At 41.3% G+C, this 26,292-nt stretch overlaps 1 protein-coding gene across 2 annotated transcripts in view; it reads left to right on the top strand.

The window, feature by feature from the left end:
- The window catches only part of cab39l (calcium binding protein 39-like), a 73,844-nt gene that overhangs the window by 2,859 nt on the left and 44,693 nt on the right, over nt 1–26,292 (top strand). The window contains exons 2-5 of one of the 2 annotated variants that reach the window (XM_067992592.1): nt 5,635–5,761; nt 7,842–7,921; nt 13,692–13,825; nt 25,880–26,044. In XM_067992592.1, the coding sequence (XP_067848693.1) occupies nt 13,718–13,825; nt 25,880–26,044 (273 nt within the window). In that variant the 5' untranslated portion in view covers nt 5,635–5,761; nt 7,842–7,921; nt 13,692–13,717. The remainder of the gene's footprint in view (nt 1–5,634; nt 5,762–7,841; nt 7,922–13,691; nt 13,826–25,879; nt 26,045–26,292) is intronic. The other variant, XM_067992594.1, reaches the window with a different exon arrangement.

Here is a 26,292-nt window from a genome sequence, read left to right as displayed (position 1 = left end):
GGACTGAAAGCCGATAAATCCCCAGGGCCAGATAATCTGCATCCCAGAGTACTAAAAGAGGTAGCCGTGGAAATAGTGGATGCATGAGTTGTCATCTTCCAAAATTCTATAGATTATGGAACAGTTCCTGCAGATTGGAGGGTGGCAAATGTAACCCCACTATTTAAAAAAGGAGGGAGAGGGAACTACAGACCGGTTAGCCTAACATCAGTAGTAGGGAAAATGCTAGAGTCTATTATAAAGGATGTGATAACCGAACACTTTTATAAAATATCAACGGGATTAGGCAAAGTCAACATGGATTTATGAAAGGAAAATCATGTTTGACAAACCTACTGGAGTTTTTTGAGGATGTAACTGGTAGAATAGATAAGGGAGAACCAGTAGACGTGGTTTATTTGGATTTTCAGAAGGGCTTTGATAAAGTCCCACATAAGAGGTTAGTGTGCAAAATTAAAGCACGTGGGATTAGGGGTAATATACTGACATTGATTGAGAATTGGTTAACAGACAGGAAACAGAGAATAGGAATAAATGGGTCTTTTTTGGGGTGGCAGGCAGTGACTAGTAGGGTACCACAGGGATCAGTGCTTGGGCCCCAGCTATTCGCAATATATATCAATGATTTGGATGAGGGAACCAAATGTAATATTTCCAAGTTTGCTGATGACACAAAACTAGGTGGGATTGTGCGTTGTGAGGAGGATGCAAATAGCTGTGCTGCTATAGGGAGGCACCAACTGGAGGAAGGAAAGCCATTGTTTGCCTGCTGTCACACACCTCCTGGAATCAATACCGGCAGAGGCCTAGGTCCTTCTCTTTTTTTTTAAAGAGGATGCAAAATTCAAGGCGATTTAGACAGGTTGAGTGAGTGGGCAAATACATGGCAGATGCTGTATAATGTAGATAAATGTGAAATTATCCACTTCGGAAGGAAAAAGGCAGAGTATTATTTAAATGGTGATAGATTGGGAAATGTTGATGTACAAAGGGACCTGGGTATCCTTGTACACCAGTCACTGAAAGTAAACATGCAGGTGCAGCAAGCAGTTAGGAAGGCAAATGATATGTTGGCCTTCATTGCAAGAGGATTTGAGTACAGGAGCAAGGATGTCTTGCTGCAGTTATACAGGGCCTTGGTGAGACCACACCTGGAGTATTGTGTGCAGTTTTGGTCTCCTTACCTAAGAAAGGATATACTTGCCATAGAGGGAATGCAGCGAAGGTTCACCAGACTGATTCCTGGGATGGCAGGACTGTCGTATGAGGAGAGATTGGGTCGACTCGGCCTGTATTCACTCGAGTTTAGAAGAATGAGTGGGGATCTCATTGAAACATACAAAATTCCGATAGGGCTAGACAGACTGGATGCAGGGGGGTCCAGAACGAGGGGTCACAGTCTCAGGATATGGGTTAGGACATTTAGGACTGAGATGAGGAGAAATTTCTTCACTGAGGGTTGTGAACCTGGGAAATTCTCTACCAAGAAGGCCATGGAGGCCAAGTCACTAAATATATTTAAGAAGGAGCTAGATAGATTTCTAGACACAAAAGGCATCCAGGGGTATGGGGAGAGAGCGGGAATATGGTATTGAGATAGAGGATCGACCATGATCATATTGAATGGCGGAGCAGGCTCAAAGGGCAGAATGGCCTACTCCTGCTCCTATTTTCTAAGTTTCTAAAAAAAACCAGAAGATCTGGTCACTTATTTCATTGCTGTTTGTGGGACCTTGCTGTGTGCAAATTGGCTGCTGCATTTCCTGTGTTACAACATTGACTACACATCAAAAGTACTTCAGTGGCTGTAAAGGGCTTTGGGATGTCCCGAAGATGTGAAAGGTGCTATATGAATGCGAGTTCTTTCTGTCTTTCTATTGGTACTCTAACATGCTAGACTGTCATACATAAATTATGGATATTAATGCTGATCACTTCACTGAACATGGATTTGTAGGAATCCGACCATTATGTAGGACCTGCTGCTGCTGCTGGTTGGAGCTCAGCCTGTCAGTGTGTGAAGGTGGAGCCGAGGTGGTGTCCTGCTGGTGGTCGCCTTTTTGGAGCAGGAGGTTGAGGCTGAGGTTTAGTTAGCGCACACAAAGCATTTTATAATAAAGATTCACCAGCTTTATTTAAATACAGAAGGATAGCTAGCTGAAAAAAGTTATTTATAAAACACAATTGAATCAAGTCCATTCCTCCTTTTAAAAAAAAATGCTATTCGTACATAGAATATTACAGCACCGAAACGTGTGATTTGGCCCATCAACCATGTGCCAGTGTTTTTCTCCATATTAGCCGCTCAGTCTAATCCCAGTCTCCTGCTCACTCCCCAAAGTCTAATCACCCCCTGTGTGAAGAATACTTTTTCTACCCCCCCCCCCCCCCCTTTTAATTGTTTATACTTATTGGGGAGGGATGATTATTTTGAGAATTTAATTATTTCTGAACAGTTTTATAACATTTAATTAAACTAGAAACAAAAAAATAATTAAGCACCACCTCAAGCCCACCCACTTCCACATGAAGTTCATGGAGCAGCAGCTATTTAATGAATTTAATATTTTGCTAATATTCAGCAATAGCAACTGTTAGTTTATTGCATTTAATTATCGAAAAAAGCTGGTCTTCCATAAAGATATATACGTGCAAGTACTCGCCATTGCCCTCCTGTCCCCTTTTAATCTCTCTCTCCATATATACTCCATATATCCATATTCACGGCCATCTCTGATCACTTCCTTTGTATACCTCGCCACTCATATTCCTCTTCCAACCCCACTGGTTTTAAAAAAAAATTCTCCCCTAAGTCACTTACAACTGCATTTCAAATTCCCAACTGTCTAGCCCTTGGCCATTCATTCCCCACAATACTGCTGCAGCTGCTGATCTGTTAAATCACCCCCTCACCGATGCCTTTGTCCCCAGTAAAACCCTTACTCTCACCCACCCTGGTTGTTCCCTCTGGTACAGCCCCCATCTTCACTCCCTCAAGTCCAAGGGGCGCACACTTGAAATTATGTGGCGCACAATTATCCATCGCCAGATCTGGCTGGACCACATCAAGCGCTATTAGGCCTCACTTTCCTCTGCCAAAAGCACTCACCATCCTGGAGAGATGAGATAACCCCGGTTTCTCTTCACTACCAGCCATCTCCTTAAACCCCTCTCCACCCTCACCTCCCAACAAGTGTGAGGAGCTCATGGACTTTGTCACTAAAATTGAGACCACCTGTTCAGCTGCCTCAACTCCCCCTTCGCCCTGCTCTAGCCCTGTACCCTCATCTTACGCTACTTTCTCTCCTATTCTCCTTCGTGCCCTCTCTGAGTTCATCTTGTCCATGAGACCAACATCCTGCTCTCTCGACCCCATTACCATTAAGCTGTGTTGTCGGACGGCTTGTCTGACATCCAGTCCTGGATGAAGTACAATTTCCTCCAGCTAAACTGTGGGAAGACTGAAGCCATTGACTTTGGCTCCCACCTCAATCTCCGTACCACCTCCTAGCCGTTTCCTCAGGTTTAAATTGACTGTTTGCAATCTCTTTGTCTGGTTTGATCCCGAGCTGAGAATCTGCCCCCATATTCTCTCCATCACAAAGGCCACCTTAAAGGCAAATACATGTTACATCTCTGTAACATCACTCATCTCCTCCTCCTATCTGCTGCCAAAACCCTCATCCATCAACTATTCCAATGCTTTCATGGCCGGCCTCCCATCCTCCACTCTCCATAAGCTTCAGCTCATCCAAAACTCTGCTTCCTGTATCCTAACCAGAATCAAGTCCTGTTCAACCATCACCCCTGTGCTTGCTGACCTAAATTGGCTCCCGGTCCCCCAACGCCTCCAATTTAAAATTCTCATCCTGTCAAATACCTTCAAGGCCTCGCCCGTCCCTACCTCTGTAAACCCCTACAGTCCTCTGAGAACATTGTGTTCCTCTGACTTTAGTCTCGTATGCATCCCCCATTCCCTTTGCCCCACCATTGGCGGCCATGCCTGCAGCAGTTTAGGCCTTAAGATATGGAATTCTCTCCCTAAACACCTCTGCCTCTCCACCTGTCTCCTCCTTTTAGACCTTCTTTAAACTTAACTCTTTGACCAAGCTTTTAGTCACCCGTCCTAATATATCCTTCGCTGGCTTGGTGTTATCTAATGAAGTACTTTTTGAAGTTTAGTCGCTGATGTGATGTAGGAAAATGCAGCAGCCAATTTTCACACAGAAAGGTCCCACCTACAACAATGAGATAAATGATCAGATGATCTGTCTGGTGGTGTTGGGTGAGGAATAAATGTTGCCTAGGACTTGCTCCCCTGCTCTTTAAATAGTGCCATGGGCTCTTGAATATTCATGTAATAGGGCAGACAGGAGCTCGGTTTAATGTCTCATCCGCAGGTTGGTACCTCCAATACTGAAGTGTCAGCCTAGATTATGTGCTCAAGAATCTGAAGTGGAGCTTGAACCTGCAGCCTTTTGATTCAGAAACAAGTTTGGCGCCACTAAGCCTGGGTTAACACTGAGAGTATCTGAGAAGCAGCTTAATGTCTAAAGTGGCCAACCTGTAAAATGTACATCTGTACTCTTGGGGCTTGGAAAGTTTATGAAGTATCCAGGAGGTCCAATGGACTCCTTAAGCACTTTGCAAATGCAGTTTGATATCATACTGGAGTTATTGTTAGTGATGTCAATTCCAAGTGGTAACATTACACTGTTTTGGGAGGGTTGAGGTTGGGTGGGGGGGGGAGGTTCTTGCACTGCTTTAGTCCAGAGTCCAGGTATTACCCGACTACTGGGTTATAATGTCACTTTTGTATTGCTGCAGGCAGAAGTGGCGGTACAGCTGCACCCTAATGCTGAAGCAGAACTTGCTGTCCAGCTTGCGGTTAAGTGGAGTATGTGTTTTGTGCTGTATGTGTTTTGACTATTTGCTAGTCCATGCGGTATTACTGTTCTCTGTGGAATGAATGTACATAGTCACAAGAACTGTTGCTTGCCATGCTAGGCATTACATAAGTTTGTTTTTAGCTTTGTACCATGAACAATCAAACAGAGAGAGAGAGAGAGAGAGAGAGAAACTGTTCCTATCGTTCAACACATAGTCCTTTCGCCCTTCTCTCTAGGTGCTATGTTACTAACTTTGTTAGTTCCTTTTAATATACTCTAGCTATTTAATCTGTTTGCTGAGAAATTCCAGTCAGCTGATAACATTTTTAGTTCTGTGTATTTGATGGGATGGTTTAGATTTGTAAATCCAAGTGTTCAACAAACTGCTGTCTGATTGTGTTATAACAGTACAGTAAATGGTTTTTGCGTTGAGTCGTTACCTAATTTCCTGTTAGATGGCAGTAATATGATTCAATAGCAGTCTCTTCAGGATGGACCTCAAATTTAATGCTCATTTCAACCAAACTAAATATTTGCATGTTTACTGTTAATATATACAGGCTATATAGTACGTGAAGTTTCAGAATGAATAATATGGGTGATGTCCAACACTGTATATTAATTGAAGTGTTTGGTTTATACACATATGTGGTTTGAACTTTAACAAGGAAACAGTCTTTTTGTGCTGAATAAATCAGTTCAATTTTTAGTTCAACTGTTTAGCTGTGAATTATTTTTATTTTAGGTGAAGTACAGAAGCTTACAAATCCTGCTGAACTAAAAGGCTGTTGACAGATCTTGTTTGCTGAGGATTTCTTGCTGAAAGGACATATTTTTGTTTTTGTGTGCCTTACCCACAGTCTACCAAAAAGGTAAGATTGACATGTTCGATTAAATTTATAATACCTTTTTGGGCGGAGCTACAAAGGCAATGTTTCTACCTTTTTCAAAAATTACATTTCAGCTGAGGAATGTCGTATGTTGTACAGAAGGGTCCACTTTCTAGTCTCCCTAAGTATTAATGATGCACTGGGAGTCTTTCTAGAAATTTCTTTTCTGTTCTCATTATGGCCTTTTTGTGCCTCTCCTCCAGCCAAATGCCAAGGACAATTCTTTGCCATTGAAGACAAGTAGATGACTTGGATCCAGGCCTATGCCAGTACCACTCTGTAAACAGCTGTGAGGATGAGCCCAAGAATGGCACAGGGTTTACTCAAGTTCCATTTGTTCCCCACTTCGTGAAGAAGCACCTTTTTCTTTTAGGCTGAGATAGGAAACGAGCTGTAGACAGCTTTGAGTGCAGATCAACATCCTATCATTCAATGGCATAGTATGTCTGTGTACAAACTATTTGAATCACAGAGCTGGTCTTACTTGTTTTTTTTTAAAAAAAAATTCTTATTGAGAGTCAGAATCATATTCTAAATTGTTGCTTTATTAAGTAGTCTATTTAGTGCAGTAGAAAATGGCACATCTGTGAGGAACTAACTTTTGTACAGATCTGTGGTTATTGCATGACAACAGCTATCTTTGATCTTTACGACCTTTAATCTAAAATAAAGCAGCTAATATTCTGAAGTCGTCTTTTAATTTGAAGCATTGTCCCAGTGATGTCCCGATTTATTAATCGACAACCAAACCTGTTGTTTTAGTCTAAGTTACTAAATAAATGCAATATGTTCAACTGCCAGTTAGTCACTAATAGTCATAAGGGAGCACCTGGTATTTTAACGCTCTTCAAATCATTCAGTGCTATATAAGTAGAAGTACTATGAATGTCTTATTAAAAACAGAATGCTAAATTATAGTATGGAGAATTAAGTAGTTGTGAATTCTGGACGTTCTAACAAACCCAGAGGAGATCCTCGTGCCTACTGCATGTTTTGAAGATTGGTGATATAGCTACAGAAGCATAATAAAGGTGCTGTAGTGGTTATGGTTCAAAGATTGAGTTCATATTCCACCAAATTTTGAAGTTGAATTTGATAAATCTGGTAATTTGTGGGCTGGCCTCAGGGAAAATGACTATGAATGCTGCCGGATTGTTGTAAGATTTCTCTCTCACCTCTTCCTCCCAGCCCAGAATGTAATAGCCTGCCAGCCCCCGCTATCTTAGAGATGCAGAGTGGCCACTTAGTTGAGATACTGCAGTATATCTGTACCCAGCAAAAGTCCCTCCCTACAGAAGAGGAGGGGCATTTTTTTAAAAATGGCTTCTTGCTGTAATTTCTCACTGCTTTAATGGTTTCCAAATCTTTCTCCTGCTATACTTGGAGGAAGGTTTACTGTGGTTTGTTTAAAGGTAGATTTAACTTTTTTGGCTGAATTTTTAAAAAGTTGTCCCACATTAAGTATTGGTGACTGTCAATAGAGTGACTTGTCCCAATGTACCATACAGTTTTTAGTGACATTTGTACTTTGCAAGAAATCCCCTATTTTCCGATACATGGAGTTTATGATCAATTTTTGTGCTGATGCTAAGCTGTGGAATGGAACACACTTCCAACTTTGGCACCTATTGTCAACATCAAAATATTCTGGTCAAGTAAAGCACAGAGATACAGAGCATAGTACCCTTTGTTCTGCCCCAACAGTATATTTTAATGTTGGCCTCAGAACAACAGCCCCATTGCACGTTTGAGGGCTGTGTACGTATAGGTTTACAATTTGACATTAGGGTAACTGGAGGGAATCAACTATAGATAGACAAAATGTGATAAAAGTCATAACATTCCAGAAATGGGATGATTTTGTATTCCATTACATGCTTCTAGTGCTTCTTTTAGTTTTTCCCCACTTTAAAATTCTCTCTCTCAATCTGTTAAACACCATTCTCCAGCTGAAGGGAGAGGTACGTGGTCTCAATGTCATTCTGTAGCTAGTTACTAAGTGATGTGCAAGAATGAGTTGACTCACATCCTCTAACTTTGAAAAATTCTCTTCCTTTTGCAGAGGAATTGTATTACCTCTGTTCTGCGTCTCACTGTTCTAGCCCAGACCAAGGTCAGGACTTGCCTTGAGGAAAATTACAGGTACAAACCTGTTTAATTGTTTTTCATTTAAAATGCCTATTGCTTTGCATGCAGTACAGACCCTGATGTAATTGCAGACAAAACCTATTTTAAATAAACTTTGCCAACTTCTTTTCCTCCATTTTTTGTTTCTCCTCCTTTTCCCCCCCCCCAACTTCTTCTCTGGCCTCTTTTTACTGAAAGTGACTTTAATTTATTTAATTCGTATTATAGGCACCCAGCATTTGGGAGCTGGCTCCCAATATTTATGTTGATAAATCCATTTTCCACAGTGAATCTGGACTTGTCAGTCCAAGATAAGCACTGGCTCATGTATATTATAATCTGCATTAAAAGAAAAATGTAAAACCAGGTAAAGTTACCTTTCATTCATTTATGGAGAAATAACTGACCTCTGCTTGAAACTTTGCATCACAAACCAATGCATTGGCCAGGGTCTGATGCACTGAGGGTCCCGGTGATGTAAACTGTGAAAGCAAACTAGTTGTCCTTATCAAAACGCAGGATCTTTTTGATTTTACAAATTATTCAAATATGAGGGATACCTCAGTTTATTTACATTTTGCAGGAAAAATGTCTTAAAAACACTGGTATATGGAGACTGACACCTGGGAGTTATTTCTGGATAGCAATCTGATTGCAAGAAAATCATTCAATGATCATCACAGTCTAGAAATCATTCCCATGAGTCCTTCTCTTAATACAAATCTGTCCCAGTAATGCTGCAGTTTACTCTTTTGTATTTAGCTAGAGGTGGGTATTCTGGTAGACAGTGACTGGTGCCATCCATGAAGCTGATGCATGATTATGATGTAAATCTGAACAATAAGTCATTTTAACTATTTCAAAAATCGCTCGTTCTCTAGCTATATTTACCAGATATTGAAAGATTTCAAATTGTTGCCACCTCAACTGTTTGTTTTACAAATATGCCATTTTTGCAAGCAGTTTTTGACTAGATACATGTTTTTTGGTCAGCTAGGTGTCTGGCAGTGCAAACAATCCATGCTTGGGAATCTCTGGGCCAAGCTACTGAAACATCTAACCAATAGAATCTTTATTTGTCCAATACTGAGTGCACACTCTCTCCCCTTGGGGACAAACTCCACTTGCCTATGTCCAGGGAGCTTAGGTGCAAGTTAGCAGAACTTGGGTAACCCCAAGTGTGCACAGGGGTACTGCTAGAGTATAATCAGCTGAACCCATACAGAGCATGGATAAGCTTCCTGCTGCTTGTTAAGCTAGGGCCACCCTGTCCGTTAGGACATTGGATTGCTGGGTTATCTGGAGCTGAGTAGATTGAACCCCTGCCCCAGTCACAGCCTGACTTCCCCTGTTTCCACTCATGGCCTGACTTGATCCTTAACAGTGCCCTGGGTTACTGCAGACCTGCTTGGTTCAGGTATCTGATTACCGTGTTTACCACAGAGGGTTGACTCCGTTCCAAACTTCCATTGCCAGGTTTGTTTCAACTCCAAAGATACACTGCTTGCTACTTTTCCCCCCTCCCTCGAACGAGGATAGTCACACGGTCATTGTGTTGAAGAGGGGTAAATTTGTGTATTCTTATAATTTACTCTTTAAATCAATAGGATTCACAACATTGAACATCAGATGTCACAGATTTATTAAGTATACAATAATTAAACATACACTTAAAGCAGTACTTACGACAAAAACCTTGCAGGTTTAGTCGTGGACTCAAAACATGTTACAGTTCCGACCTCGGGTATACGGGTTGATCAGACCTTAATTGAATTCCAAAGTATCTGTTCCAACACCCACTTTTTATACCTTTTTCTTGCTCCTTCTATGTGACAATCCATACATTTCTGCATTACCTAATACAACTCCATACAAGATAAATTTTAATGAGCATGTCCCTTATCAGTAACATTAGTTTTAACGAGTTCTTTTTCTGTAGACCGATACAACTCCCCTACTTTGTTACCTCATCAATAGTTTCATTCTTGTTATATTCTACCAGGTGGAACTTCTAACTATAAGTGTGTACTATTTCATACCAGTGGCTTGCTTCTAAAAAGGATTATATATTTGCAGATATTTCCATCTGCAGAACTTTTTATCAACTAATTAAAGTTCTCAAAAAAAAACAAAAAAAAAATTTTTTAAATTCGTTCATGGGACGTGGGCATCGCTGGCGATGCCGGCATTTATTGCCCATCCCTAATTACCCTTGAGAAGGTGGTGGTGAACCGTTGCAGTCCGTGTGGTGAAGGTTCTCTCAGTGCTGTTAGGTAGGGAGTTCCAGGATTTTGACCCGGCGATATATTTCCAAGTCGGGATGGTGTGTGACTTGGAGGGGAACGTGCAGGTGGTGTTATTCCCATGTGCGTGCTGCTCTTGTCCTACTAGGTGATAGAGGTCGCGGGTTTGGGAGGTGCTGTCAAAGAAGCCTTGGCGAGTTGCTGCAGTGTATCCTGTGGATGGTTCACACTGCGGCCACTGCGCTGATGGTGAAGGGAGTGAATGTTTAGGGTGGTGGATGGGGTGCCAATCAAGCGTGCTGCTTTGTCCTGGATGGTGTTGAGCTTCTTGAGTGTTGTTGGAGCTGCACTCATCCAGGCAAGTGGAGAGTATTCCATCACACTCCTGACTTGTGCCTTGCAGATGGTGGAAAGGCTTCGGGGAGTCAGGTGGTGAGTCACTCGCCACAGAATACCTAGCCTCTGACCTGCTCTTGTAGCCACAGTATTTATATGGCTGGTCCAGTTAAGTTTCTGGTCAATGGTGACCCCCAGGATGTTGATGGTGGGGGATTCGGTGATGGTAATGCGGTTGAATGTCACGGGGAGGTGGTTAGACTCTCTCTTGTTGGAGATGGTCATTGCCTGGCGCTTGTCTGGTGCAACTGTTACTTGCCACTTATGAGCCCAAGCCTGGATGTTGTCCAGGTCTTGCTGTATGCGGGCTCGGACTGCTTCATTATTTGAAGGGTTGCGAATGAAACTGAACACTGTGCAATCATCAGCGAACATCCCCATTTCTGATCTTATGATGGAGGGAAGGTCATTGATGAAGCAGCTGAAGATGGTTGGGCCTAGGACACTGCCCTGAGGAACTCCTGCAGCAGTGCCCTGGGGCTGAGATGATTGGCCTCCAACAACCACTACCATCTTCCTTTGTGCTAGGTATGACTCCAGCCACTGGAGAGTTTTCCCCCTGATTTTCATTGACTTCAATTTTACTAGGGCTCCTTGGTGTCACACTCGGTCAAATGGTGCCTTGATGTCAAGGGCAGTCACTCTTGCCTCACCTCTGGAATTCAGCTCTTTTGTCCATGTTTGGACCAAGGCTGTAATGAGGTCTGGAGCCGAGTGGTTCTGGCGGAACCCAAACTGAGCATCGGTGAGCAGGTTATTGGTGAGTAAGTGCCGCTTGATAGCACTGTCGACGACACCTGCCACCTCTGAAATATATGCATCAGTGTGCACAGGAATGCCATTTAATTAGATACTAAACTGACCATTGTTTTAAGGACAGATTTAATTCAACAGTTCAATGGGCACTGCGTCTAAATTGACTTGAACTTGCTAACTTAACAGGCAAAAGCTAAAGGTTAGTATTACTAAAATATAAAGAGAAATCAATAGCAGTATAACATTAGCAGACTTCAGGACAGTCTGATTAACCCTTTCCTTACAGTTGGACAATAGCGAAACAACATCAGTCTTTACTAAGCAGTGCCAGGAGCTCTTTACAAGTGGCATGGTGAGCGATACAGCTTGCTATAAAATGTGAATTATTGCCTGCATCCTCCAGAGTACAACATGGATATACCATTGAACAGTAGTTTCACCAGTTGGGGCTTGCAGAATTTTGGCGGCAGCTCTACAGTGCAGTTGTAGTAGGCATCGGACTTTGGATATATGAACACGTGTTCTAATATCAGGCCTCAAAATAACGCCTTCCAGCTATATGATGGCCATCTGTCTTCTGCATGGCAGAAAGCAGCTTGCATCCTGACAGGTAGCTTGATATTGTAGATGTCCCAAGAGCAGTGCCGTACCAACTCATCAGGCCAATTGCTTAATCCAGGTCCTCATAAAGGGGTTTTGTCATGAGGCCAACTTCCCATCCATGGTAATTGGTGGCATATCGGTGTAGGCCGAAGCCCCCTCTCTGCAGCTGCTTCCTCTTTTCTACAGATCCACTTTGCAGCTAGATCCTGGATCTCACTCATGACTTGGAGGCAGCCCATCTGTTGTGTGCCCAGAGTTCTAAACCTTGAAGGAGAACTGATTGCACACATCGTACGTATCACAAGCTTAATCTGCAGATAGGACTTGGCTGTCTTTGGAGATAAACCAAAAAATGTCTATTGCCTCTTCTTGGCATGGTCGCAAAGGACTAGGCCCGCATCGAAATGGGCATCCATTGGGAGGTCCTCCAGCATCAACAATTTGAACAGATGCCCCCTATATTTTCCTTAAAGATCCCCTCTTGGGCTGTGCATTACTGAGCTTAGGGACACCCACTGCCATATGCCACTGGTTAGTCCATTGTTGAAGATGGTGGTCGAAGTGCATTAGATCCCCAGGTGAGTCTCCCAACAGTACCAATGCTGCAATGCCTTTGGAAATGCCAGGAACAGATACTCCCCTCAAGTCCATCCCTTACAGTGCATTGTAACACATCGTTAACAAAGTCATTGGAAAGAATGAGTGATAGCGGATACCATGCCTCCCTCTTTTGAGAGTTAGGTTTGATGATTAATTCCGCCTCTATCCTTCTACTGATCTTTGAGCTGGAGCAAAGCCTGGTTAAAGTCCAAGGTTTGGTCTATGTACTCCCATAGCTTCCACCACCTTCAGGATAGCCACATGAAGCCATAAGCCTTAGGAAGAGCGATTTAAAAGTATTGCAAGTGGGTTCCTATGAGCCATGTGACATTCTGCAATCTGGAATAAAGCCGCAACCTGCCATACACCTTCCTCACGAGAACAAATTCAAATCTCTTCCTTTCTGGTTACTACTCTGGCCTCTAGACCATTGAACATAAGAACATAAGAGATAAGAGCAGGACTAGGCCATACAGCCCCTCGAGCCTGCTCCGTCATTCAATCAGATCATGGCTGATCTTCGAACTCAACTCAACTCCACTTTCCCGCCCGATCCGCATATCCCTTGATTCCCCTGGAGTCCAAAAATTAAATTGATTATACATGTTGCAACAACTCAAAGAAATACCTTAAAAGTCACCGATGGTTGATTCTTGGATAGTTAATGGGCTTACACTAGCAGCCCCCTCGTAGATAGAAACCACAACTGTGCTCTGGAATATGCCGTTCTACATGTCTCAAAAAGAACACTATTCTACCTGAAAAGCAAGTCAATAGTTTTTTCCCCTCCATCTCCACAAGAAGTGGGCTCAGCCCTTGTATTGGCATATTTCTGGTAGTTTCCGCATACTGCCATAATCTCCAAGATGGAGGAAGTGGGTGGGTAGGACCAAAGAATGATGGGTCTTAATTACCCAACTTGCTGGTTGGTTTGGAGACACTATTCTTGGAAGTAAATATAGCACAAAATTTGTACAAAATCAAGCTAAGTGCAGAAGAGGGGCAAATAACTGATATACCAGACATGCCAAGTAATTTTGAAGCTTCTGTTAAAAACACGTGACCTTAATAGCAATCTGCAGTTTAATGTAACTACTGATTATAATATGTTTGTAAAATACATAGAAAAAAAATCAGTTTCACATTTTAATCTTTGTTTTTTGTCTTTTCAATTTGTTCATTTGCAGGTAAATCAGGGCAAAATAAATCAAACATGCCGCTGTTCAAATCACACAAAAGTCCAGCAGACATTGTCAAAAACCTCAAAGAGAACATGGCGATGCTGGAAAAGCAGGATATTTCGGATAAAAAGGCTGAAAAGGTATGTAATGGTGCTTGAAAAGGTGTTATCATGTGGGAGTAATTTTGATGGACGCATGAGAAAAAAACAGTTGAGTGTAGTTTGAAGCTAACAAAAGAAATTCTCCAGTATCTTTGTCATTTCATAATCAAAGTACCAATGTTCTACAATTGAATAATTAATTGTTTTTATGTCAACTTGTAAAATATTTTGTTTGGCTTTCATGGAAGGAAAGAAGTTGCGTTTACATAGCATCTTTCAGCTGATTAAGTGTAAGCAAATGAGGCAGTCAATCTATATACAGCAGGGTGATGAATGATCAGTTATTCTGTTTGGGTGGTGGTAGCTGAGGTATAACTGTTGGCCAGTACATCAGGAGCGCGCCCCTCTTGGAGTAGTGCCACAGGATCTTTTATGTTCAGTTGAGCAGTCAGAACCTTGGTTTAAAGTCTTATCTGAAAGATTGCACCTCTGACAACACAGCAGTCCCTCAGTGCTGCACAGATTATGTGCTCAAATCCTGGAGTGGGGCTTGAAAACACAAGCTTCTGACTCGGAGGTGAGAGTGCTACCACCAAGCAAGCTCACGGTTGTTGAAATGCAAATACTTGGTATTTTTTTTGAGCCTTAAAGAAAAAGAGTTTGAAATTCAGATGTATGAATAGTAGTGTCAGCTATTTTAGCGAGGCATTAATTCATTTAAATGGGTTAACAGCTCAAGTTAAAATGGTGAACAAAGGAATTGCATATGCACATGTCGAGCATGCATATGTTAATATTTGCATAGTGCAGTCAAGATTTTGGATTTGAGCTGGACTTTAAAACATCAACGTGTGACCGAAGGATTGGAAGTGCTTTACCATGATTCATCTGTTAGTTTGTTGCCAGATAAGTATTACTACTGGCATCTCTATGCTTTGTGGCCAGTTCATTTTTAAAAAAATTAAATTTGTTTCATCATCTTCATAAAGGGTATTTGTGTTTAGGGATTTCCTGTTCGTAAGACGCTTCAAAATGCTTCTGTTTAAAAATAGATTTCCAAATAAAGTGTCATGGAACAGAGCATGTTGTTGAATGTAACAACTAGTTACTCTATATTCAAGAATGTTGCTCTGTACGTTCCAGAAGAGAAACAGTCAGACTTTTAATGCAGAAGTGCTACCTTACAAAATACAAGCACACAGAGCAAGGCATTTGTACATTTTGTGGGGTATTAATCTTTGCAGTCTCTTTATGGTGTGGGAGCATATTTAATATCAATCATTGATACAGTTTGCAGTGCACTCACTAAAGTAGTATACATTTTTTCAGTGCACAGCCTGGTTTTGTGAACATTTCTAATAGATTTAGAGGGTCAGGGGATAGTATTGAATGGTGTTACCTGCATGCAAGTTTGTAATCTTTTAGCTAACCCATAATTACGATACTGAGATGTAAACAAAACTACTTGATGAAAGCACTGTGCAGTGGATATCTTCAGTTGTTCATCAGTGTTTTGCCTGTGTCAACTTGGCAGTCAGTAGCACTTTTGCCTCTTGAGTCAGAAGATGATGGGTTCGAGCCCCACTTCAGCATGTATTCCTAGACTGATACTGATGGGAAGTGCTGCATTGTCAGGTGGTAAATCGAGGTCCTCCCTGCTCTGGTGGTTGTTAAAAGAAGGCAGGGAGATCACCTTGTGTCCTGACCAATAATTCGTTAACCTACATAGCCAGATTAACTGGTCATCTCATTGTTGTTTGTGGGACCTTGCTGTGTGTAAAATGGCCATCTCAGTTACCCACATTGTTTATGATGCGCCTGGGGAGATTTGAGAAACAAGAGGCACTATAATAATTTGTAAAGGCTACTATAAATGTGTTGTCTTACTTGCCATTCCCAAAAAAAGTATGTATGAACGAGGTTGTGTTGCCAAAAGAATGTCTAAAGTTGATGCATGTAGTAAATTGGCACACAGATTACACATCAGATTGCAGTTGATCTGGTAACCAAATATTGCCCTCATTTGTTTAGATATTAGAAACTAACAATTCTACTTTTATTGCTTACATGTCTCAAATTGATATTGAGTGTATAAATAAATGCTTGAAGACATATCAGTCAAAATCTTTTTTTTATTACATGGAATTTGGGGATTTCTCTTTTTTTTCCCTTTCCCCCCCCCCAAATAATAGTATTGAAAATAATCAAAACGGCTAATGGAATGCTGGCCTTTATATCTAAAGGACTAGTATACAAAAGGGAGTAGAAGTTATGCTACAGCTATACAAAGCCCTGGTTAGACTACACCTGGAGTACTGTGTTCAGTTCTGGAAGGATATATTGGCCTTGGAGGGAGTGCAGCATGGATTTGCTAGAATGATATCTGGACTCCAAGGTTTAAATTACGAGGACTTGTATTCCCTGGAATTTAGATTAAGGGGTGATTTGATTGAAGTTTTCAACATATTAAGGGGAACTGATAGGGTAGATAGGGAGAAACTATTTCTGCTGGTTGGGGAGTCTAGGACTTGAGGACATAGCCTAAAAATGAGAGCCAGGACTTTCAGGAATGAAGTTAGGTAACACTTCTACACGCAAAGGGTGGTAGAAGTTTGGAACGCACTTCCGCAAACGGCAGTTGAGGCTAGCTCGATTGTTAATTTTAAATCTGAGATTGATAGATTTTTGTTAGCCCCATATCCCTTAATAACTTTGATTAAGGCGGGTAAATGGAGTTAGGTCACATATGAGCCATGATCTCATTGAATGGCAGAACAAGCTCGAGGGGCTAAATGGCCTACTCCTGTTACTATGGTAAATTCCTGTCTCATTTAAATTGAAAGACACCTGGCCAGTGGTTAGCTTTCCTTCAATCATCTGGTTTTGCTGCTGGCATTTTTAATGCTGTTGTTATGGGATGTTTTAAGGTGGGGTTAAAGTCTTTCTAGTCCATTTAACTGCTGTTAAAATTAATGTAATGGCAGGAGTGTAAATGAACCAAAAGAAGGATGGGTACAGTTAGCTGAATAGTTCATTTGTAGAACAGCTGATGTGAATGAATTAACTAAATTGACAGAAGAGAAAGTTGACAGCTTTTTGTAAGTGACTTCTATAAATTCTACATAATAGAAAAGAAAAGGTGTTTTGCTGTCTGTTAGTATACAGAAGTTTTCATCAAGTAAAGAAAACAAATTGAAATGTGAAATTTCTCATCCTTTAGAATGTAGCCCTCGATTCTTGTACTCAGACAAGAGTTCTAAAAATCCTGCTTTGATTCAGAATCGGATAAATCAAGTTTTGATAACATTTTAAACACGTTGCTTGAAAGTTTTATAAGCATTCCTAAATCAACTGCATTTCCTTTACATAAAAGGGTTTCTGGATTGTTTAAGCTGGTTTAATGCATTTGTTTTTTTGACCAGATATGGTTTTGCAGACTGATGGCACAGCTTACTTACTGTAATCGCTGTATTTCAGCTATCGGGCTATTATTATGGCCTGGATAATCGCACATTGTTTTGACAATATTGGGGGGGGGGGGGGCGGGGAGAAAATTTAACATGGCAATGGGACAGGTATTAATGTGATTTAATAACTAGAAATAATAATTGTTACCGTATGTTGCCTGGTAAACCAACAGGTTTGATCATATAAACTAAAGTGAAAGAATTTGTTTGAAAATGCCAGAACATAGCAGTCTAAAAAACAATGGATTGCAGAAAGGCTCGTTGTAGTCACGGTCAATTACATTTGGAATGTAATCCAGTCTGCCGTTTTAAAAACGTTTTCAAAAAAAGAGATCCGCGGTAAAAACAGCTTCAAAGTTATCTACATATAAACTGTAGGTGTGTTTAACGGGGACCTGTATATACAATCACAAGCGTTTGGCTCCAAATGTGTCCTAAATTAAGTAGCAGCTGGCTTCATTGTCGGTGAAAGAATGGGATTCAGCACCCCTTTAGAAGAAAAAATATGAAGTGGGTGCTGCGTCACTTGGTAAATCGAAAGATTTGCATTTATGCATAATGTGGGTCTTTTTTGACCTGTACACTGATGCAATGTTTAATTACAAACTCGGGGTTAGGGAACTCTGCTGCGGCAGACTCGAATGTTTTCTTGTACAGAATTGTGCTTTGTTGTAAATTTATTAAATTCTAATTCTATATGTCGTCCTTAACATTTGTACAGTATATTTATTCACTTCACTAATACAACAGTTGGAAGTCACAGACCAAATTACAACTTTACTTCTTTCTTTTAAGAGAATGTCACTTTTTAAAAAAAAAATCCACAAGATGATCCACAATACTGTTTTTGGTATTCCATACTATTCTATTGTAACAGACCCACCATTGTTGCATTGAAGATAATTGGATTCAAAGCCAGACTGTAAATCTGTGAGTGGAGATTCAGAGCTGCTTTTGATCTAGATGCCCAAAATTATGTGCAATGGATTCCTACGCTGAATAGTAATTCTCTGAAAATTTCAAAATGAACTGTTTTGCAATCGTGCAATTTTGGACTGATTTTGGTAGTTCAAACAGTAGACTCCAAATTCAAAAATCCTATTTCTTTCTCTTACCCCCCCCCCCCCCCCCCCCCCATCCCACCCCAGTTTAAAGAAAAAGCTGGAAATAAAAAGCTGGTATCAGTAAAAATGGCCATGAAGCTTTTGGATGTCATTAAAAACCTAACTGGTTCGCTAATGTCCTTTAGGGAAGGAAATCTGCTGTCCTTACCCAGTCTGGCTTATAGTCCCACAGCAATGTGGATGACTCTTAAGTGCCCTCTGAAATGGCCTAGCAAGCCACTCAGTTGTATTAAACTGCTACACAGTGGTTCAAAGAGAAGGCCCACTACCTTCTTAGGGCAATTAGGGATGGGCTATAAATGCCGGCCTTGCCAGCGACACCCACATCCGGGAATGAAATAATAAACTTTCCCTCCATCGTAAGGGGAGGGGCTGTTCTCTGCTGATTCTACAGTGTTCAGCTCCACAACTCCTCCAATAATGAAAAATGAGAACAGATTAAATTTTAAAAGTTAGATTAAATTATTATTATCCATTTTGGTCAGCAAATTAATGGTCAGCAAATTTCCCCCCTGGAAAAAGTTGATGACTGACACATCTGTTCCATAGATAACTTGTCACTCATTTAAAGAATATGACCAACATTGGAATCTAAGTAATACACTATAACCAAATTGGCCATATATGTCCTTGAAGCTATTTGAATTTTGAAAAGAAAAGATTAGATAGAGCTGATAAAAGTTACACTGGATGATTAAAATTATGGATGTAGATTGTTGGAAGAGAAAATTGTTTTTAATAGAAAAATTGCTTCTTCCAGAAAAATGGGGAATAAATGGGAATGGAGAATAAAAGATGGGTGAGTGAAATTTACTGCACTTGTAAAGCTTTCATATTTAATTGAAACACTGTTGAAGAACTTGTAATCTATTTTCGAATGGGTTGCTGACAGGACATACAATATTATACTTTGTTTCTATGTTACGGTTGGTGGAAGCTTTAATGCAACAACTTTGGGAGTGCTTTCCTAAATGCTTGTTCACCAGGATCAGGCTAATGAAAGTAAATTGCCCTAACTGTACCCCTTAACAAATAGTCTCTGTGTACTCGTTCCTGAATGAAGAAGGCTGCAGAGCTCTGAAAGGAGATTTTGTATTTGCTGAGAGCTGATAAAACTATTTACATTGTGTATGTGGCCCAGTACAGCATGGGACACATGCTTACCTTACATGTGTGGAATATGGGATTCATGAAACTGCACTCATTTTAACTATACTGTACAAAAGTGATAGCCTGTTCTATGAAGAGAGGATGCTGTATATGGAGTTGTTTAATGTGATATTCACTTGATAAGTGAAGGGCTCTCTAAGCATGATGGGCTGAATGTCTTTTTTTTATTTAATGCTTTTTTTTGTTGTATTGTTTCCACTGATGGGAGAGTTGGTAAACAGATGACACAGATTTAAGATAATTGGCAAAAGAGCCAGAGGGACGATGAGGAAAAATTTTTTTACGCAGCAATTGTTATGATATGGAATGCACTGCCTGATGGAAGTGGATTCAGTGGTATATTTCAAAAGGGAATTGGATAAATACTTACAAAAGAAAAAAATTGCAGGGCTATCGGGAAAGAGCAGGAGAGTGGGACTAATTGGATAGTTCTTTCAAAGAGCCTTAAATGCTGTGTGATTCTTTGAATTGCCTCTCCAACTAACACTGCACAGTCTGGGAATCAAATGTGGTTAATGTCATACCACATGGTGCACTTACCCATTAGGCCATTGGGGAGGGAGAGGAAACCATGCCTAAGGAAAGGGTGCAGTTAACAATGTCACACTGCATAGCAGCAACCGTGGAGTTGAGAATGCTGACAGACTGGGTGTTGTCAGCATATATTTGCAAGTTGATCCCATGTTTACAGATAATGTTGCCAAAGGGCAGCATGTAGATGAGGAATAGGAGGGGGCCATGTATGGAACCTTGGGCACACCGGAGAAAACAGTGCAGGCATAGAACGAAAAGCCGTTGCAAGAAATGGGCTGGCTATGTTGGGACAGGTAGGGACGGAATCAAGAACTTGTGGGTCCACACAGGTGGACATGTCATGTTCATCAGAATATCATTGGTGATTTTAAATAGGGTGGTCTCGGTGATGTCAGCGGGATAGAAACCTGAATGAGAGAATTTAAACCAGTAGGAGTTGGTGTGGACTCATTTCAAGGATCTTGACGAGGAAAGGAAAGTGAGAGATGGGTTGGTATTTGAGGTTGAGGGTCATTCTTTTTTTGGAGAGGGATGATAACAATGGCTTTGAAAGGAGTAAAGACAGGGTGGAGGAAGATGAATAATATGGAGGCAATGGCTTTGGAAGGGGGAAAGATGTAGTGAGGGGATGGAATCAAGCTGGGGGAGACAAAATAATCCATGAACTCCCACCTGGTATCAGAGGTAAGGAGGTAGGGGCAGAAGAGGGAAATCTAAGGCTGCAATTTGTGATGGAGAAGTTTAGGGTTGTCTTTGTCTGATACTGGAGTCTTATAATGACTTGGCAGCAGAAGGGGAAGAGATGATGATGCTTCAGGTGGTGGAGTCAGATCTGCCAGGTAGGGGATTGCGAAACATGTGCGCTCAAGCCTAGGCGCTGTGACTTGATGTTACAAAGGTTAATGGCAGGGGTGGGAGGCTGTGAGGGATCTGGTGGGGTGAAAGGCTGAGAGATCTGGTAGACACAAGGGCATTGAAAGCTGAACCAAGGCAACTGCTTAGCGGAGCAATGGAAGCAGCAATATTGTGGCGGGGCAGATGAGAGGGAGTTGCAAGTTAGAGATGGTGCTAGTGAGAGGGTTGGGAGTCCGTAGTTTTTATCCCTAGCAACGAATGGTGAAAATACAGAGATTGGAGACAGGCACGGAATTGTAGGTGGTGAAGGTGACAAGAAAGTGATTAGAGATGGCCTTGTCAGTAATTGAAGCTTCATGTAATGGTGCTATAATGGTGGGTAGAGGGTCTGGGGATGGATAGGGATTGAGTCAGGGCAGCAGGGTGGTAAAATCAGAAGAGAAGTGACGGGGTCGGGGGGGGGGGGAGGAATTTGTAGGCTAAAGTCTGAAGATGAGTGTCATTCTGTGCGGAGGCTAGAGGAGGAGAATGGGATATTGATTTGACCAGAAAAATTGCTGGAGGGCTTGGGAGGGTGGTACAGCAGTGAACCAAGATAGTGGGTGGGCATGGAATGTTTATCTTCCGGGGTAGCCTCTGTGAGGAGAGTGAGATTGAAATATTACAGATGCCATAGAAATGGAGAAAGCAAATGAAAGATCATGTGTGTATATACGTAGAAAAATTGTATATGGTTTTTTTTTTACACAGTCCACCTGAGTGGACTTACTGGCAGCTGGATGATGTATTTCTGGCTGTCAGACACATGACTAACAAAGGAACTGGTGCTGGTAAAAACATAATTAGATCTTCACACTTGCAATACAAGCAACACTGATAGTTTATTATTTTATAATTGAGTGTTTTAATTGCAGGGGAGTTTTTTACTACTTTCCGTTCAGCTCTAATGTTAGAACTAAACAGAACTCAAAAGGGGTTGATCAGTTTTATATCTTTAACCTAAAATGCCTTCTGTTTAGGGTGTGTCTTGTCTCTTAGTGTTCTTTGCATACTCTTGTTTAAAATAGCATGCGTGTGCAGTATCACGTACTCATTTACATCTGCCTAATAGAACATTGGTACAGAATAAATGTTAGGTGCCATGGGACGGAGAACTGACTGCTAATTAATCTCAAATGATAACGATGTTCAGTAACTTTGGGGAGGCGAGAATGAGAAACATGGGTGACAACCTATATTAAACCTTCACATTTTAAACTTTGAACATGTTCAGGTCTAAAACTTGGATGCACTCCACCCTCATTAAAATGTAATGCCTAGAGCTTACATGGTTTCCTTCTAACTGTGATGCTGAATATAGTGAAAGTGGCACGTCTAACTAAAAGTGTACTGTGAATGATATTTTTGATGTAACTGCTTTTCCCCCCCCTCCTCTCCTGAAAGCACTTTACCCCTGTTTGTGTGGTTTCACGGGCACTGGCAGCCTTCCAGCACCTCAAGTGACCATTGTTCATTTGTGAGCTGGGACCGTGAGTGTTGGCAGGCCATTTGACCATGTGGTTGTCACAGCTGAGCTTGAGCTTCTCTTCACTTGACTTTCTCACACTTTTCTTAAGCAAGGGTACGGTGGGCAGTTGTGTTCTTAAACCTGCGATTGGTGCAATTAATTTGGTACAGGAGCACACAGGGCAGAGCATATATCAACTAAGCCATTGTGGCTTAATGAGTCTGCAATGCATGAATTGAGTAACACTGTCTCCATTTAAAATCAATTGCGACATTCCACAAACTGGATTGTCTAGCTTTAATACACATCTTCAATGCCTGCAACCTGTGGCTTTTTAAAAATCTGTGCAAATACGCTTTGTTGTAAAACATTTAAGCATAACTAATTCCCAAATCCTTTATGAAGAAAAAAAAATCAAAAATCCTGGAACATAACTCCTTATATTCTGGAGTATCTCCAGCATCTGTTGAACATTGGTTAAAACCTTGTTCTATTCACGTCCAAGTTGTGGCGATTTCAGTTTTTCAATACACATTTCTGTTTGGACCACTTGTTAGTATTTTGTTTTAATGTATACTATTTGGAAATTGTGCTCACTTGTGTTCATTGATTTCCAACTGGAATTTCAGTTTAATTCTTCACAAATGAAAATACCCACCGTGTCCATATGGGATCAAGTTTTTACATAGAAAACTCCACTGTTAGTGTTTATTTTCAACTTGCAGAGCAATGAACAGTTAGACCATTGAACCTAAAGTCACTTTGTAGTTGATTTGGGTTGAGATATTGTCTCGTGATTATATCAGTCACATAAGTTAGAAGTGGGGCATTGTTTCTGCAGACCCTGAATTATTCTGTATCTCGCACAGAACAATTTAGGCAATCTCCACAGTTGTTCATTCCCAATGGTACAAGGATAAATGGCGAACTGAAAGCAGCAGCAGATAGCAAATGGCTGCCTGAGTGCAACCTACAATGCCACCATCTTGCAGGGAAGCAACAAAGGAGCAGGTTACAGTCATTCAACCTATTCCATGGTTGTTTGCTAGACATCAACAGCAGCAACTTGCATTTATAGCGTCTGTAATGTAGAAAATCATCCCAAGTATTTCACCCAGTCAAAATGGAAATAAAATGATGCCAAGCCAAAGGAGATATTAGGAGGATGACTTAAAACTTAGTCAGAGTTATATAAAGGGTAGTGAAGGAGGAGAGGGAAATGGAGGGGGAAGGAGGAATTTCGGAACATGGGGCCTGGATGGCTGAAGGCATGATCCCCCAATGGTGGGGTGAAGGGAGGAGGATGCACATGAGATCAGAGTCCAAGGAATGAGAGTTCAGTCAGGGGTCGTATAGGGCTGAATGAGGTTACAGAGATTAGGAAGGGCGAGGCTATGAAGAGATTTAAACACACGGGTGAGAATTTTAAATTTAAGGGGGACTGAGAACCAATGTAAGTCGGCAAGGATGATTGATAGGTGAACGGGACTTGGCAGCAGGTTTTAGAATGAGCTGATATTTACAGAGGGTGGAGAATGGGAGGCTGACCAGAAGAGCGTTGGAATAGTTTAAAACAAGGTGACACGGGCACAGATGAGGGTTTCGGCAGCAGATGGGTGATCTTACGGAGGTGGCAATGGACAGTCTTTGTGATGGGGAGGATATGGGGTAAGGAGCTCAGCTGAAGAGTTGAATAGGATGCCTAGGTTGTGGACATTTGGCTGCGACAGCAGTCAGAGTGGGGAATGGGGTTGGTGGCAAGGGTATACAGTTTGTAGCCAAAAATTATGGCTTCAGTCAGCGGAAGGAAGTTGCACCTCATCCAAGACTGGGATGTTAGAGGAGCAATCTGACAGCATAGAAGTGGTGGAGAGGTAGAACTGGAGGGCATCATTGAACATGTGGAAGCTGACCCCATGTCTGTCGATGATGTTGCAAGAGGCCATTTGCAGATGAGGAAGAGGAGGGCCTCAAGGATGGATCTGTGATGGACTCTGGAGGGACAAGAAAAGAAGCCACTATTGGAGATGCTCTGCCATGATTCGATTAATAACAGTGGAACCAAGTGTGGGCATTACCACCAAGCCGGACAACTGAAGAAAGCCATTGGAGGAGGATGGTGTGGTTGATCATGTCAAAAGCTGTATGTAGGTTGAGGAGGGATAATGCAGCATGTGAGAATGTGACTAAGAATGTGGTTTGTGACTTTGGTTAGAGCCATAGTGCTATGGTGGTGCAGAAATCTGGTTGGAGAGATTAAAACGTGGAGTTGAGGGAGAAATGGACACTGATTCGGGAAGCGACAAAATGTTCAAGAAGTTTGGAAAGGAAACGGAGTTTGGAGGTGGGCAGTAGTTTGCAAGGTGGGAGTTTCTTGAGGACGGTGATGCCAGCAGTTTTGAAAGGGAGGGGGACTTTGCCTGAGGAGAGAGAATCATTCAATGTCATGATATTGAAAGCATAATCAAGACATAAACGTGAAATGATACTCATGTGTTTGTTATCTAGATTTAATTGCTGCACAAGACCACCCCTTTAGCTGATTTGGTTCTGCGAGCTGACTGTTTTGGTTCCTGCAAGACAATTTACTTACCACCCCCTCCTAAATCTGTATGACGTTATGTTTCTATAGTATGTGGAGGATTAGAGGGTTTAGTTTTTTTTTAAAAAGGATAGTGCTAATGTCAAGTGGTTAGCTAATTTCTGTTTAATTTCAAGACAAACCAACCTGGTACTGGTCCAGTAAGAGTAGACCACGTGACACCACCTAAAAGCAACATCACAATGTTTTCCTTTGCATGCGATGCATGAATTCTTACGAACCTTTTAAGCTAGCCTATACTCCTAGGGGATGTGGAGGATGCATGCCATTTAAAGAATGACAAGATGCTACAAGTAGATTAACTATCTTTCTTGTGGCATCTGGCAAAGGCTTTGAGCAATGGTGAGATGCTTTCTCCCACTGGAAGTGGAATCTTTCTACACCATTTCTAAAGCATCGAGAATGACATTGACAAAGGCTTGGGAGCTGATCACTTTTCCAGCTCAGTTGATGAAGGTATCTTTTTTTAAAAAGTGTTTCTAATATAATACTTTAATACTTGAGTAAGTTTGACAGTAGTCTGGTGTTGATAATGGTATTAATATTTGGAAGTGATGCTTATTGCAGTAAATTTTATATTGTGCATTAGTCACTTCAGTTCATGATCTTTTTTTCAATTTAATTTCTGAAATTTATCTTGCATCTATTGCAACATATGCAGTTGTATCATCAGAGAGTTCTCTTCACCAATTTCCTATTTTGATGTTTTACTGATTTTTATCTTTTGGCCCAATTGATCTCCATCCAGATTTTGCTGGCTTTACTCTTCTCCCCCAGCTGTACCTTGGGAACCAGTTTAATTTATCTTTATTTTTCTTCTTACTTTGACCTTAGGCCTCAGAGGAAGTATCAAAATGCCTGCTAACCATGAAAGAGATACTGTGTGGTACCAATGATAAGGAGCCGCAGACTGAAACAGTTGCACAGTTGGCGCAGGAGCTATACAATAGTGGACTGCTGATATCATTAATTGCACACTTGCAACTGATAGACTTTGAGGTAAGTAACTCTGGAGCAGTGTATGTCGTCCCTATGATAGCTATGCTCTAATGAGAGAGCTGTTTCAGGTAAGCTACATTCTTCAGTTGCTCTAAAGTCATCTGTTATACAGACAGATTTATTGGACATTTCCAAGTTTAAAAGGCCAGTCTGTGTTTCTGTCTGATATTTAAGGTAGAATGAATTTACAGTTTTTGATATTTTAGGCATTGAATTTTTTTGAGATGGAAGGGAAATGCTTAAAATTT

Source organism: Heptranchias perlo, chromosome 11, assembly GCF_035084215.1.
Source record: "Heptranchias perlo isolate sHepPer1 chromosome 11, sHepPer1.hap1, whole genome shotgun sequence".
NCBI classification, from domain to species: domain Eukaryota; kingdom Metazoa; phylum Chordata; class Chondrichthyes; order Hexanchiformes; family Hexanchidae; genus Heptranchias; species Heptranchias perlo.
The sequence above is the reverse complement of the archived record's forward strand: the minus strand, read 5'-3'. Positions and strand labels throughout refer to the sequence as shown.